The 11,675-nt window shown below is 40.7% G+C and overlaps 1 protein-coding gene across 1 annotated transcript in view; it reads left to right on the top strand.

Moving 5' to 3' along the window:
- The first annotated feature begins 645 nt into the window (after positions 1 to 645).
- pdzd8 (PDZ domain containing 8) overlaps positions 646 to 11,675 on the top strand; it is a 30,747-nt gene continuing 19,717 nt past the window's right edge. Inside the window, exons 1-2 of the mRNA XM_055029864.1 lie at positions 646 to 1,699; positions 10,058 to 10,183. Of these exons, the coding sequence (XP_054885839.1) occupies positions 810 to 1,699; positions 10,058 to 10,183 (1,016 nt within the window). The 5' untranslated portion in view covers positions 646 to 809. The remainder of the gene's footprint in view (positions 1,700 to 10,057; positions 10,184 to 11,675) is intronic.

Genomic DNA, 11,675 nt, shown 5'->3' with positions numbered 1-11,675 from the left:
ATGAGGGACTCCATCATTTTCAAAGAAGAAAGCCAAGCTAATGGAGTCCAATAAATCAATGTCGGCTTTGATTTTAGTATCTGACGTGTGAAATTATTTCATGGTGAGGCTGCAGGAACAGGAAATAATTAAATACACAGTAAATTAATTATTCAATAATATATTTATTTATTTCATTTTATCCCTTTGTATACCCAACAAAAGGATGTGAAGGTGTAGATGGTAACTAATATTTTTAATGGGATTCACAGAAGTTTGTACAAGAAATGAGTAAGTGAGAGGGATTAGCTCAGTTCAGACACAACTCGTACACGATCAGGGCAGGGATGCTGCAGAGGAAAGAAAAAAAGTAGAAGATGACAGAAAAAAATATGTTTTTATATATGATATACAATGTATATGTGAAATGAAAGAGCATGTGCAGAGAGCTGTTGCTGCAGAAGATAGGGTGAGCCAATGATCCACGGTGGATAACCCTAAAAAGAGAGGCCTAAATACTCATAAATATCCACCCATGTCTGTTCTGTATGCTTCATTCATGCTTGACTTCCGCTCTCATGTTTTTGGTAATATCTCAAAAATCCGATTCTTCTTGAACGCACCGGCTGAAATGCATACTGATCTCGTCATCACGCACAAGACGTAAGCCGCTTGTCCAATCAGGTGCGGAGATCCCAGCTGAGGAAAGAAGCAGACGATATGGCAGCTTAGAGAGCGACCAGGTGGAACTTGCTTCGTTGACGCGATTAAATGCTCGGCTATGGGAAGCATTTGACTTAGACAGACGGCAGCGGAGGCGACGGCTCAAAATGATTTACCTAATACTGATCTCTGCGCTGTGTGGAGCGGTCCTGACGCTGATGTTACAGTTCTTGCTGATATACAGAAAGAGCCCAGAGCCCTTAGGTAGGACCGTTCAGTACGTCAAAGTAGTGCCTGATAACGCACTGAAAGACTATTTCAATGTCCCTCACGCCGAACCGAACCAGCCAGACAGCGGGACAGCCGCTGCATCCAAACCGCAAGAGGCCGTCTTCAGCCGGCAACAGGAAGCGGCTGTCAGCGGCGGCAGCCCCAAACAACAACAACAGCAGCAGCAGCAGCAGCCTTCACACAGCGAACTCACTGATGCTGGCAGAACAGAAACGTGCAATTTCCTCAATGCCATATTCTTGTTTCTGTTCAGAGAGCTCAGAGACACCCCGGTGGTTCGGCACTGGATGACCAAGAAGATCAAGGTGGAGTTTGAGGAGCTGCTGCAGACCAAGACGGCGGGTCGGCTCCTGGAGGGGCTCAGCCTCAGGGACATTTCTCTGGGGAATTCCCTCCCGGTCTTCAAATCGGCCAAACTCATCAAACCGGTCCCGCAGGACGAGGACGGGATGCCCGAGGAGCTCAACTTCGAGGTGGACATCGAGTACAACGGCGGCTTCCACCTGGCCATAGACGTGGACCTGGTGTTCGGCAAGTCCGCCTACCTGTTCGTCAAGATGAGGCGCGTGGTGGGCAGGCTCAGGTTGCAGTTCACGCGCATGCCCTTCTCCCATTGGTCGTTCTCGTTCCTCGACGACCCGCTGGTGGATTTTGAGGTGAAGTCCCAGTTCGAGGGAAGGCCGCTGCCTCAGCTGACCTCCTTCATCGTGAACCAGCTGAAACGCGTCATCAAGAAGAAGCACACCCTGCCCAACTACAAAATCAGGTAGGCCCCAAGGCAAAGCGAGGTGAGCCCAGACACCTGCAGGAGCACAAAGCTCAGCACTGCAAATGGGTCCAGACAAGAGCAAAAAGTTAAACACAAAACAACCAGTCAGGTGTCACAACCTGACTTTAGTGTGTGACGTACCACTGTGTCAGGCTATTTGTTCATGCACTTTAGAGGTAAACAACAAACAGTCACATTTTCCTGACATATGCTATGTTTCCACCTTGATTCTATTTCTGGACCATTTGATTTTTGGAGATTATGATCTCTGATTTAGACAGAGGTAATTGAGTATTCAGGTCAGGGTCCTGTGCCAATGATGAAGTTTAGATCCGGTTCTGAATCAGCCGAGAGAAAATGGAATGAAAATTTCTTCTTCGTTTGGGGATCAGCAGTGACTCTTAGCAACCTCCTGCTGGTGCATGACATTTGTTGAGGTCACAAAACCCAATCTCCTTTCAGTAGATGAAAGAAAATTATTGCAGTCCGTCAGCTTGAAGACGAAATGTTGCACGGCCAGTTCACAGTGTTGTGTGACAAGTGGCTGTTTTTGTCAAGCTCATTTTAGTCTGGGGCCACGTCAAGATCATGAATATTGTAAAAAAAATAAATTAATTAAATAAATAAAAGACTGGTGTTATAGTAAAAAGCAATTTTTTGACAAGTCTACAAATCCCCTCATTATCATCGTCTTCACAACACATGAATTCAACCCAGGAGCCCACAAACTTCTTAAACAGACTTTTTTATTTTAAATGTTTAAAATGAGCAAAATGGAGTTAAATATGAAGCCAATTTCTGGTATGTTTTCTTTCCATGCTCTAGGTATGTGTGTGTGTGTGTGTGTGTGTGTGTGTGTGTGTGTGTGTGTGTGTGTGTGTGTGTGGGAACAAATTTTGGACCATGACTCAGATTTCCGATAGCTGTCCTCCCACTAGCAGATGCTACTGTTTTCACTGTTGTTAATCATAATGCAAGTTTTTAAACTTGAACAGATGCCGATGGCTCTGTGTGAACAGGGAAATTGGAACTTTGTAAATCTGGACCAAACTCCATTTCTCCCTCCCTCTTGTTTTACCCAGAGCATCTTGTAAGGTTATTGATTTGAAATGAAATCTCTTTTTCATGCTGGACTCATTAATATGTCCCATTTCCAGCCGCTCAAACCGCAGCTGTCTTTGTAGTTGGACTTCATGCTCAGCTGGTTTGCTGAGAATTTGTACTTTAAAAATGTAAATGTATAAATACATACAAAAACAAGTAAAAAATCAGATTATATTTGGCTTTGACATCCCTCTGCAAGTCTCTTATGACAGGATGGGGGCATTTTGATGCAATTTCCTTTTCCTGTTTTTGTTTACACAACTTTAATATGTTCACTTTTTGTCCAGCTTCTTTTTTTTATGAAACTTAGGTAACTATTCACTGTCAGACATCACTAAACATATTTTCTTATGTATTTAGTGTTATGCAATGCCTATAAATCTAATAAGGAATTGTCAGATTATGCACAAAAATAGCCTTACAAACAAAAATGGAAATGCGTTTATCTTTTGATCTGCTGGCATGGAACAAATTTAAAAATGACCTTCGAGTCACAAGCATTTGTATTTCCCACTGGTGAGTAAAAGCAAGGCTAAAAGTTCAGTGGCTGCAATTGTGATTATCAAACAACTAGGATGAAATAGTTCCTCTAAATAATTAATGTGAAAAGAACAAATTGTGTGTAGATTCTTGAAGCACACACAAACTTGGTGTCATGTGGTTCTAAATGTAGTTTTTCAGTCGTGGTTGAGGGGGAAAATAGCTATGGGTCAGACTGCATTTTGTGAATTAAACAAGAATATTTAGAAATGTTTGCATAACTGCGTAAAACATCTGTTTAACACTTACACAAAGCAAATCGCAAGAGAAAACATGCTCAAGTCTTTCAGTGAGAAAAGATTGAGAATAAAGATTTTCAGATTTCCAGATGGACTAAAATCGAAAGAAAATCAACAGGATGTGTAGATGAATAGTTCTCTCTTTCTCTGGTGCCCAGACTAACACAACTGATAGAGTACGTAGTCTCGACACTGTTCATAAGGAACAAAGTGAAAGAAATGGAGCGTGAAAAAGGGAAGCTGAAAGAGTCAGAGTGAAAGGAAGTCTTGAAAATGGATTTTTGGTTTTGTTTATCAGGTTTAAAATGATGATCAGTGCAGCAGAGGCCATTTCCACAGAACTTTGACCTTCTATGACTATTAAAAGGCAGTGTTATGTGTTTTCCAGACACATTGCACCATTTTTTAGCATAATAACTATGCATTTTTGTTATAAAATGCTATATATGCTAAATCAAATATGACCTAAAATAAATACTAAAATAAACTCCCCCATCAACCCTTCAGCAAAGCTTTTATCAGCGTCACAGTTAGAAGCAGCTTGTACAATGAGATGCCCAGTTCCACCAGGTGGTTGCTAATTGCTGCTGGCTAGTCTGAAGGATCTGAGTTGGGAGTGAGGGCTGCTCTGTGAGGTGGAAGCTCTGAAGTGGAGCTGCACCTCAAAGGGGGCGCTCGGTCCACCCAGGCTTTCACAACTGAATGGCTGCCATGGTGATTAACCTTTTTTTTTTTTCTCAACATTTAAACAGAAGATTCAAGACGGCCCTCCAGTTCCGTTTTCGATAATGGCGAAACATTATAGAATGACGCAAAGCTCCAAAAAGTCGATTTTGCATGATGCCGTCCCTGCATTGAAGGTGGTGCGCCATGTAACCAGAGCCGTTGCGTAAAGTCTGTTGTTAAAAGGGAAGTTTCACTGGCAGCTGCTCTGTAACAGCATCACTATCACCCTGCTGCTTCCTCCTTCCTGAGCCCGTCCTGCTGCAGAACGTGGGCCGTTCTGCATATTTCTGCAGCTACATTATGAAAACATAAAGTGAAAGTGCTTATCATTTTTAAACCTGATAAGCAAAACCCAAGATGCAAGATTTCCTTCTTCTCACTCTGACTCTCTCAACTTCCCTTTTTATGCTTTCTATTTTTTTTGACTTCCTCACTTTTCATCAGAGAGGATGTACTCTGCGTTGAAATGGCGGCATCTTCTAGAAATATCTGCTGAGGTCCAGGTTCCTCACAGAAATTTAAGTGCACTAATTTTGGCAGAGCGCTCTTCCAAGTAGGGCTGGGAGATGTCGCTTCCAAATAAAATCTGATTCTTTTTATTATTCTAAATCTGGTTTTTAATTTATAGTTTTTTCCCCCTCTTCTTAAAAAGATCTCTAAGCCCGGTGGTTGGGTGCTGGGCAGTCCTTCATCCCATCATATTTTTGAGTTAAAAAATGTTGAAAGTTGGCAGAAAATTTGAAAATATCCCTTGGTAATTATGTTGAAAGATGGGAAGATTAATACCTGAACACCCACTATAAAGTCTTAAAAATGCAAACATGTTAAAAAGACTTGAATACATCATTGGAGGAAACTCTGAGATGTGTTGCAGTCATCCCTTTTGGGAGTTGTCTTGAATTCAAAGTACATGCTGTAAAACTGCTTGTAAAATATGATGATTGGCCCAGAAGGACTCTGAGCTATGGAAGTTCAAGGAACTTTAAAAAAAAAAAATATATATATATATATATATAATATATATATAGATAATATATAGATAATAGATATAGATATATATAATATATATAGATAATATATATATATTTTTTTTATGAAAATTGAAATTTTCATAAAAAGAAGAAGGGGAAAGAAGACTGCAGTAACTGTACTATGCTGAGACAAAAGAGGGCGGGAAACAGGACTGCAAGATTTCCCCAGAAAATCAATGTTAGTCAGGATTGATGTGGGTTCATGTGCCACACTGAACTATTGGAGACCACTGATAGATGCAGGTAGGGGGCGCTGTCAAGCAGAGATTCCTGCCATGATAGTTGATCAGCCTAACCCTGACTTTCATCAGAGTGATTTAAGGAGATGATTGGTCACATACCTGTTATCACAATGACTCGATGCATAAAGTGCAGATGACAAAAGGTCAGTGTTATTTTCACTGAGCTTTAGCACATTTACAAAGAATGGCAGAAAATCCTCCAAGGTGAGTGTGTAAAAAGACTCTGGGCTTTTTACTCTCATTGGACTTTATTAAAAAGTGATAGGCAAAGGCTCTAAATAGTTACATACATGCAATATTTTTTTTTCTTTTTATAGTTAAAAAAAGATCTTAATAAAATTTTCATAAGCTTCAATTTCCCCCTTCTGTATGCTTTCAGTGCAAATTTACTGTGACTGTAAAACCTGGCGAACACTTAAACTATAACTGAAAGCCCACATTTATTCCACCAAATAATTTACACCATCTAATAAACAATTTTGCAAGTAGTGCATCATTTTCGAAAAAAAAAGTTTTTTTTTTCTCCAAATAGCCCCATGGCTGGCTGTTTAATACTGTGCTTTTGTCTTTCTATCGTGTACTGAAAATGACCGCGTAAGCAGACACACGCGCACACACACTCCCACGTGCCCCCCACTCCACACACACTCCCACGCACCCACACCCTCCACCCACACCCCCCACCCACTCCACACACACACTCCCAGCCCTTACAAAGCAGATTTGCAGCTTAAAAGATCTGAGTTTCTTTCTCTAATACTTAATGGTTCACATCTTTCTTTTGCTCGCAAAGATCTGTCTAGAGAAGGGAAGTGCTGCAAAAGAAAGTCTGAACATGCGCGTGTGAGTGTGCATTATCTCCTGATCATGTAGAGTGAGTGTGTTGGGGTGATGTAATAACAAGGCCTTGGGATTTGCTGAGCGGCACAGATGGTGGTTCACAGAAGGGGAGGGTTGGGACCGCAGCCTTCTGGAGGCGATCCAGGCATTACTGCGAACAGCAGTCAGCTTCACATATGGGGGAATACTCTATTTGATGTCCACTGTGCTGCGTGGCTGTTGCTTCACTGGGATCAGAGTCGCCTTATCTTGCTTGTTATAAAAATGAAGTGAAAGTGTTTCCCCACAGCTTCATTGGTCTTTAGACTTAAGTATTATGCCGCTTGGAATGTTCTGTTGCTGCAAAGTCTTGTAGCATTTTGTTCTTGTCAGCATAGCTTTAAGATTTAGCCTAAATCACTGTGCTTGCCTCCAATGTGGGGAGAACGTGGCCCGTCCAATCTCGCTATGTGGGGAGTGACTGCTGCCCTCCACCTCCTATCGGACGCGTTGTGATGTGCAGGAGTTTCTCCAGCCCTGCATTTGAATCACTAGGGGTGATTGACCTCAGATGTTTGTCATTAAAGCTGGTGTTCTGTGGACCTTGCTTAGTGATGCTCACTTCCTCTTTGATTGCACCAGGTAAGGTGAAAGTTTCACTGAAACCTTCTGCTGTGTCTCGCCCTTTTCTCCGCTATCAAGTCTCACTCAAACCTATTAATCTCTGGGTCGGTCTAGTCAGGTCTGAAGCGTCTCCATCGATGTCTGTTCCTCACTATAGTGGGAATGAATCTGAGCAGGAATGTGGGAGGGCAGGAGCAGTGACACTCGGGAATGAAAAAGCTTGAGGTCGGGGTTTTAAAGGACTCTAATAAGCCCTGATATTTCACTTTTCTAAAGGAAATTAATGGCTGGCACAAACATAATGAAAACGGTTCATTTGAGCTGATTGGTTTACTCTATATATGTACATAATATCTGTCTATATTGTTTCACTTTATTTTGTATGAGTGTGCAGTCTTTGAATCCAGGTGAAGCAGTCAAAAGATTTATACCAATATCCATGTATGAACTTTATTGAAACAAAAAACCCAAAGAAGAATAACAAACCAATGTTGTTTTGTCTTTAGAGCCCTCAGGTCATGCGGAAATTGTTTCTTTTGCGTTTCCTCACAATGAATATTAATTTTCCTTGCAATGGGATTTACGTTCCCTTTCAATAAATTAGCAAAACCATTTGATTAATCCGTTAATTAACCTGTAAAAATAACTCAATAGTCCAAATAGTTTGGATGCATTTTTATCCTTCTTTCCTTTATTCTTAAGGCAAGTTTCTGTTCATAACTAAGGAATGGAAAGAGATGGAAAACTTGTAATCGACCTGTTTTGCTTTTGTATTCTGTACATAAGTTTGTGGCGCATTTGTGTCTTAACAAAAAATACACAAGTCTGCACATATCTCACTGAGATGACGTTCATAAAAAAACCCTTTTGTTGCAGCACAAAGGCTTTGACATATGCAGCATCTTGAATACCGAAAGCATTGTGAGTGAATGCAAAACGTATTACGTGGAAATGCAAAAAAAAAATGGCCATGTGAGGCAAGGTAATTTTATTTATATTGCACATTTTTAGCAACTAGGCAATTCAAAGTGCTTTACAAGAATGAGAAGAAAATGCAAACAAAATAACAAACCAAAGGAAAGAGCAAAAGAAGAAAAAGTATAAAACTACATATTAGTTCCCCATGATTAAGAGTCAGTGGTCCGTAACTTATAAAATTAGAAAGGGGTTTCTCTGGATTCTCGTAGCACAAAAGAAATAAAAATCACCCATGTTCCTTAGAGGGCTCCGTAGGTTTTGGTGTTCACATGAGCCGGCGCAAAAACTGTAACTAGCTCCAGCAGAACGCTGGCCAGGAGTTGCACCTTTCTGACTTCTGTTTGCAAGATCATTCTGCTCCAAACGTTGACATGTGTTCCTGACACTTCTCATAATTGCACTCATCCCGCACTGATCAGATCTGTGACACCATCTCCACCAGGCCCAGTCTTTGCTCATGTAAACGTTTTAAAAAGACTTGAGTGATGCTTGGCTTGGTGGGGGCACAAGTAAAGCCTGGTGGCCCGCCAGGCTTATAATAACTGGGAGAAACCGTGACTTTCTGTAAAAATATATGGCACAAACACAAGCTTTTTAAAGCAACATTAACTCCAAACAGGTCAGGTTTGATAATGTAGACGACCACATGTCTATAAATACCAGTGCATGGTTGTGGAAATGGTTTTGGCTCTGATGGAGAATATATGAAGGATTCAGAGATCATAATGACCTACTGGCACATGACGATGAATGACTTATGGCTCTGCACAGAACTGGCCCCCAGCCTTACAGAGGAGAGTCACCTGTTCAGGTTCTCACTACTCTGGGTTTCCTAGCGACCGGAGCATTTGTAAAGGATGTCAGCTGAGCCACGCCGGCCATATTGAATGGCCTCATTTATACGTTGTCTAAGATACACAAGTTAAAAACAATGCTATTGACTGCTAATGACAGTGTCGCAGTGTTTCAGCTGTTTTGCTGTTTTCTGGAAGTTTGTTCCAGATTTGTGGTGCATGGAAGCTGAATGGCTTTTCTCCATGTTTGGTTATGGTTCTGGGGACGCAGAGGGTGGTTGACACAACAACAGCAGATCTGTAATGTATTTTTGGTGTTAAGCCATTCAGTGATTTATAAACAGAAGTACTTTTAAAGTCTAGTCTCTGTTCTTGGGGGAAGTGAGCGATCTCACCAGAAAACCTGCAGCAGGTGCTTCTGTTAAGTGATTCTGTGTTGTAACGTAGACTGATTAAAGATTAAAGGGTATGTGATGCAGGTGTCAACATAGCCAGTCGGTCAGGGTTAGATAAAGGGTGTAGCTCATAGTGAGACATCTTACTAATGAGACTAATTTTAACTTGCCACTTGAATCTGACAGATCCTATAGAGGGAGCTAAATAATGACAAACTGAAACTCCTTTGGCATCAGTTTCTCATAAATCATGCATCATATCTGATCAAAAATAAACATCTTGCTTGAATGAAAATGATGCATCTAAATAATGAGGTATAATAATGAATAGCTTTGGGCTTAACTTTACACAGAATACTTAAAGAAATACAAACACCTGCAAACTTCAAGTGTCTGTAAATTAGAGTTTATTGTGCATAAAATGATCTCCTTTTCTGCTTCTTTACCATGTTGCCCTGGCTACAGCCTCCAGGGGAAAAGGCCTTGGTGTTGTGGGTCATCAGGTTCAATGCAAGCTGTCTCCCACGGAGGCGGGGCTTAGGAGATGTCTGTATATGGGCGTATAGTATTATTGCTGTTGATTTAATGCAGCAATCAAGGTGATGCTTTGGGGTTTCCCTGTATGACTCAAAGAGAGTAGTAAATGTTTGAGGCCTTGCCACACACCCTCGCTGACGATCTCTAGGAAGAGTTCAATGAAAAATGAACTAGAATGGATTCTAGCTGTGTTTACGTGAATTAGCCTGAATTTTATGCACCAGGATTTGAATTGAACATGATTATTTACTCTGTGTTGTTGAACTGTGTGCAGTGAGTTTTTAATTTTAAGATTTAAAAAAAAACTTTTCTCTTTCTCTCTGCAGATACAAGCCCTTCTTTCCCTTCCAAGTGCAGCCTCCGCTGGGCTCAGCCTGCGATTTGGATCTGTCAGTCCAGGACAGCAGGCTGGTGGAAGGCAAACTCAGAGTCACTCTTATTGAATGTAGCAGGTGACACACTTTCACTTCATCTCTTACTTGACTGACCTGGACAGACTCTTCTGTAGAATACCGGACCAGGTTTACACCATGTCTCTCGACATCTTTTGGTCCGACCACAACGTTTCGGTCGTGTCTACGGACTGCACACATTTGTCAGTATTAAGAGTGAAGCACCGGAGTGTGTACATGTAAAATTTCACCCCCCCCAAAAAATTCTAAATCAAATAAAACTGTAGTCCTCAAAAACTCTCAAAACAGTCACCTGATATACTCAGGTTTGCCAAAAAAACAAAACAGTTTTTTTTATTTGTGAAGTTGTCTGGTCACCAAATGCATCATGCTTTGTCATTTAGTCAACAGAAGCTAAACCAAAGGGAAGGAGAAGTAGACGTCCACCATGTGATTTAGCAGCTTGTGAATTCAGGGTTAGCAACATCAACTTGACACCATCTTTATCTGCAATCCCTTTCCAGTTTCATTAAATAATATTCTAAATGTAAAAGAAATTTCCTTTATTGTCTGTCAATAACTGCGTGACTGCAGGCCTTTTTTCTGTCCTGTTCTGTAATTAGAACTCCACTTAGCATTACACAATCTGAGTGGTAAGTACAAATCCTTCACACTATAAACTTTATGCCCCTCATTCTTTTTTAAGTTTTGACATCACTTTTCACCTGTAAATCTAACCAAAAGGCAAAATGCTATAAGAAAGGAAAACATTATTTTCCAAATATTGCTTATGCTGTTAGTTAAAACCAACAGTCTCACGAGCTGACTGGGATCTTCTGGGTTTATTCAAACATTCTGCTCTTCTGAAGTCACCCGATTTCTCCAGATCTGTGAAGGTGTATTTTCTGTTTCACCTTGATACCTGGCCTTTTTGATGCAGCTGATAACTGCAGCATGTAGTGAGCTCATCACTAAGGACGCTGTCAATCTTGAAAAATCTCGCCTTTCTAAACCTAGAATGTTGACCGTTTGTGAAAGCGTTTTATGAATTAACTAGAGCCTGTTGTGTCAGAGGGGTGTGTGTGAGAGGAGCTTAGCTACGAGTGTGTTTTATGGACCACAAATGATTGGATCAACGTAATCTAGTAATAACAAGAGTTTTCCATTAAAATCATCTCCTCTTTCTCCGGCCTTCTCACTCACTCTTGTAGCTACGCCCATCTTTATTAGTGCTTTTATTTCTTTTTAGTTGTTTTTGAATATTTAACAATTCATAGAGTACTGTACAAAGTAAAGGGAAAATAAAATTACACTTACATACATATATTTGAAGTTTTATACATGTATAATGAGTGAGCTTGGCTATGTCGGTGTGATGCCCCACCCCTATTCTTTATTTTACTTCCAATGTAAAGTCCCATACAAGTTATGACTCTTATAACTTCTAATGTATATCTCTCCCAGGTTGTTATTAGTTACATATTAGGTGACAGTTGTCCATTCTCATAGTCTTGCTTCAAACCACTTGATCCATTACTGCCACCTTGTGGTT

This window comes from Poeciliopsis prolifica, unplaced genomic scaffold (genome assembly GCF_027474105.1).
Source record: "Poeciliopsis prolifica strain line A6 unplaced genomic scaffold, Auburn_PproV2 SCAFFOLD005, whole genome shotgun sequence".
NCBI lineage: Eukaryota > Metazoa > Chordata > Actinopteri > Cyprinodontiformes > Poeciliidae > Poeciliopsis > Poeciliopsis prolifica.
The sequence above is the reverse complement of the archived record's forward strand: the minus strand, read 5'-3'. Positions and strand labels throughout refer to the sequence as shown.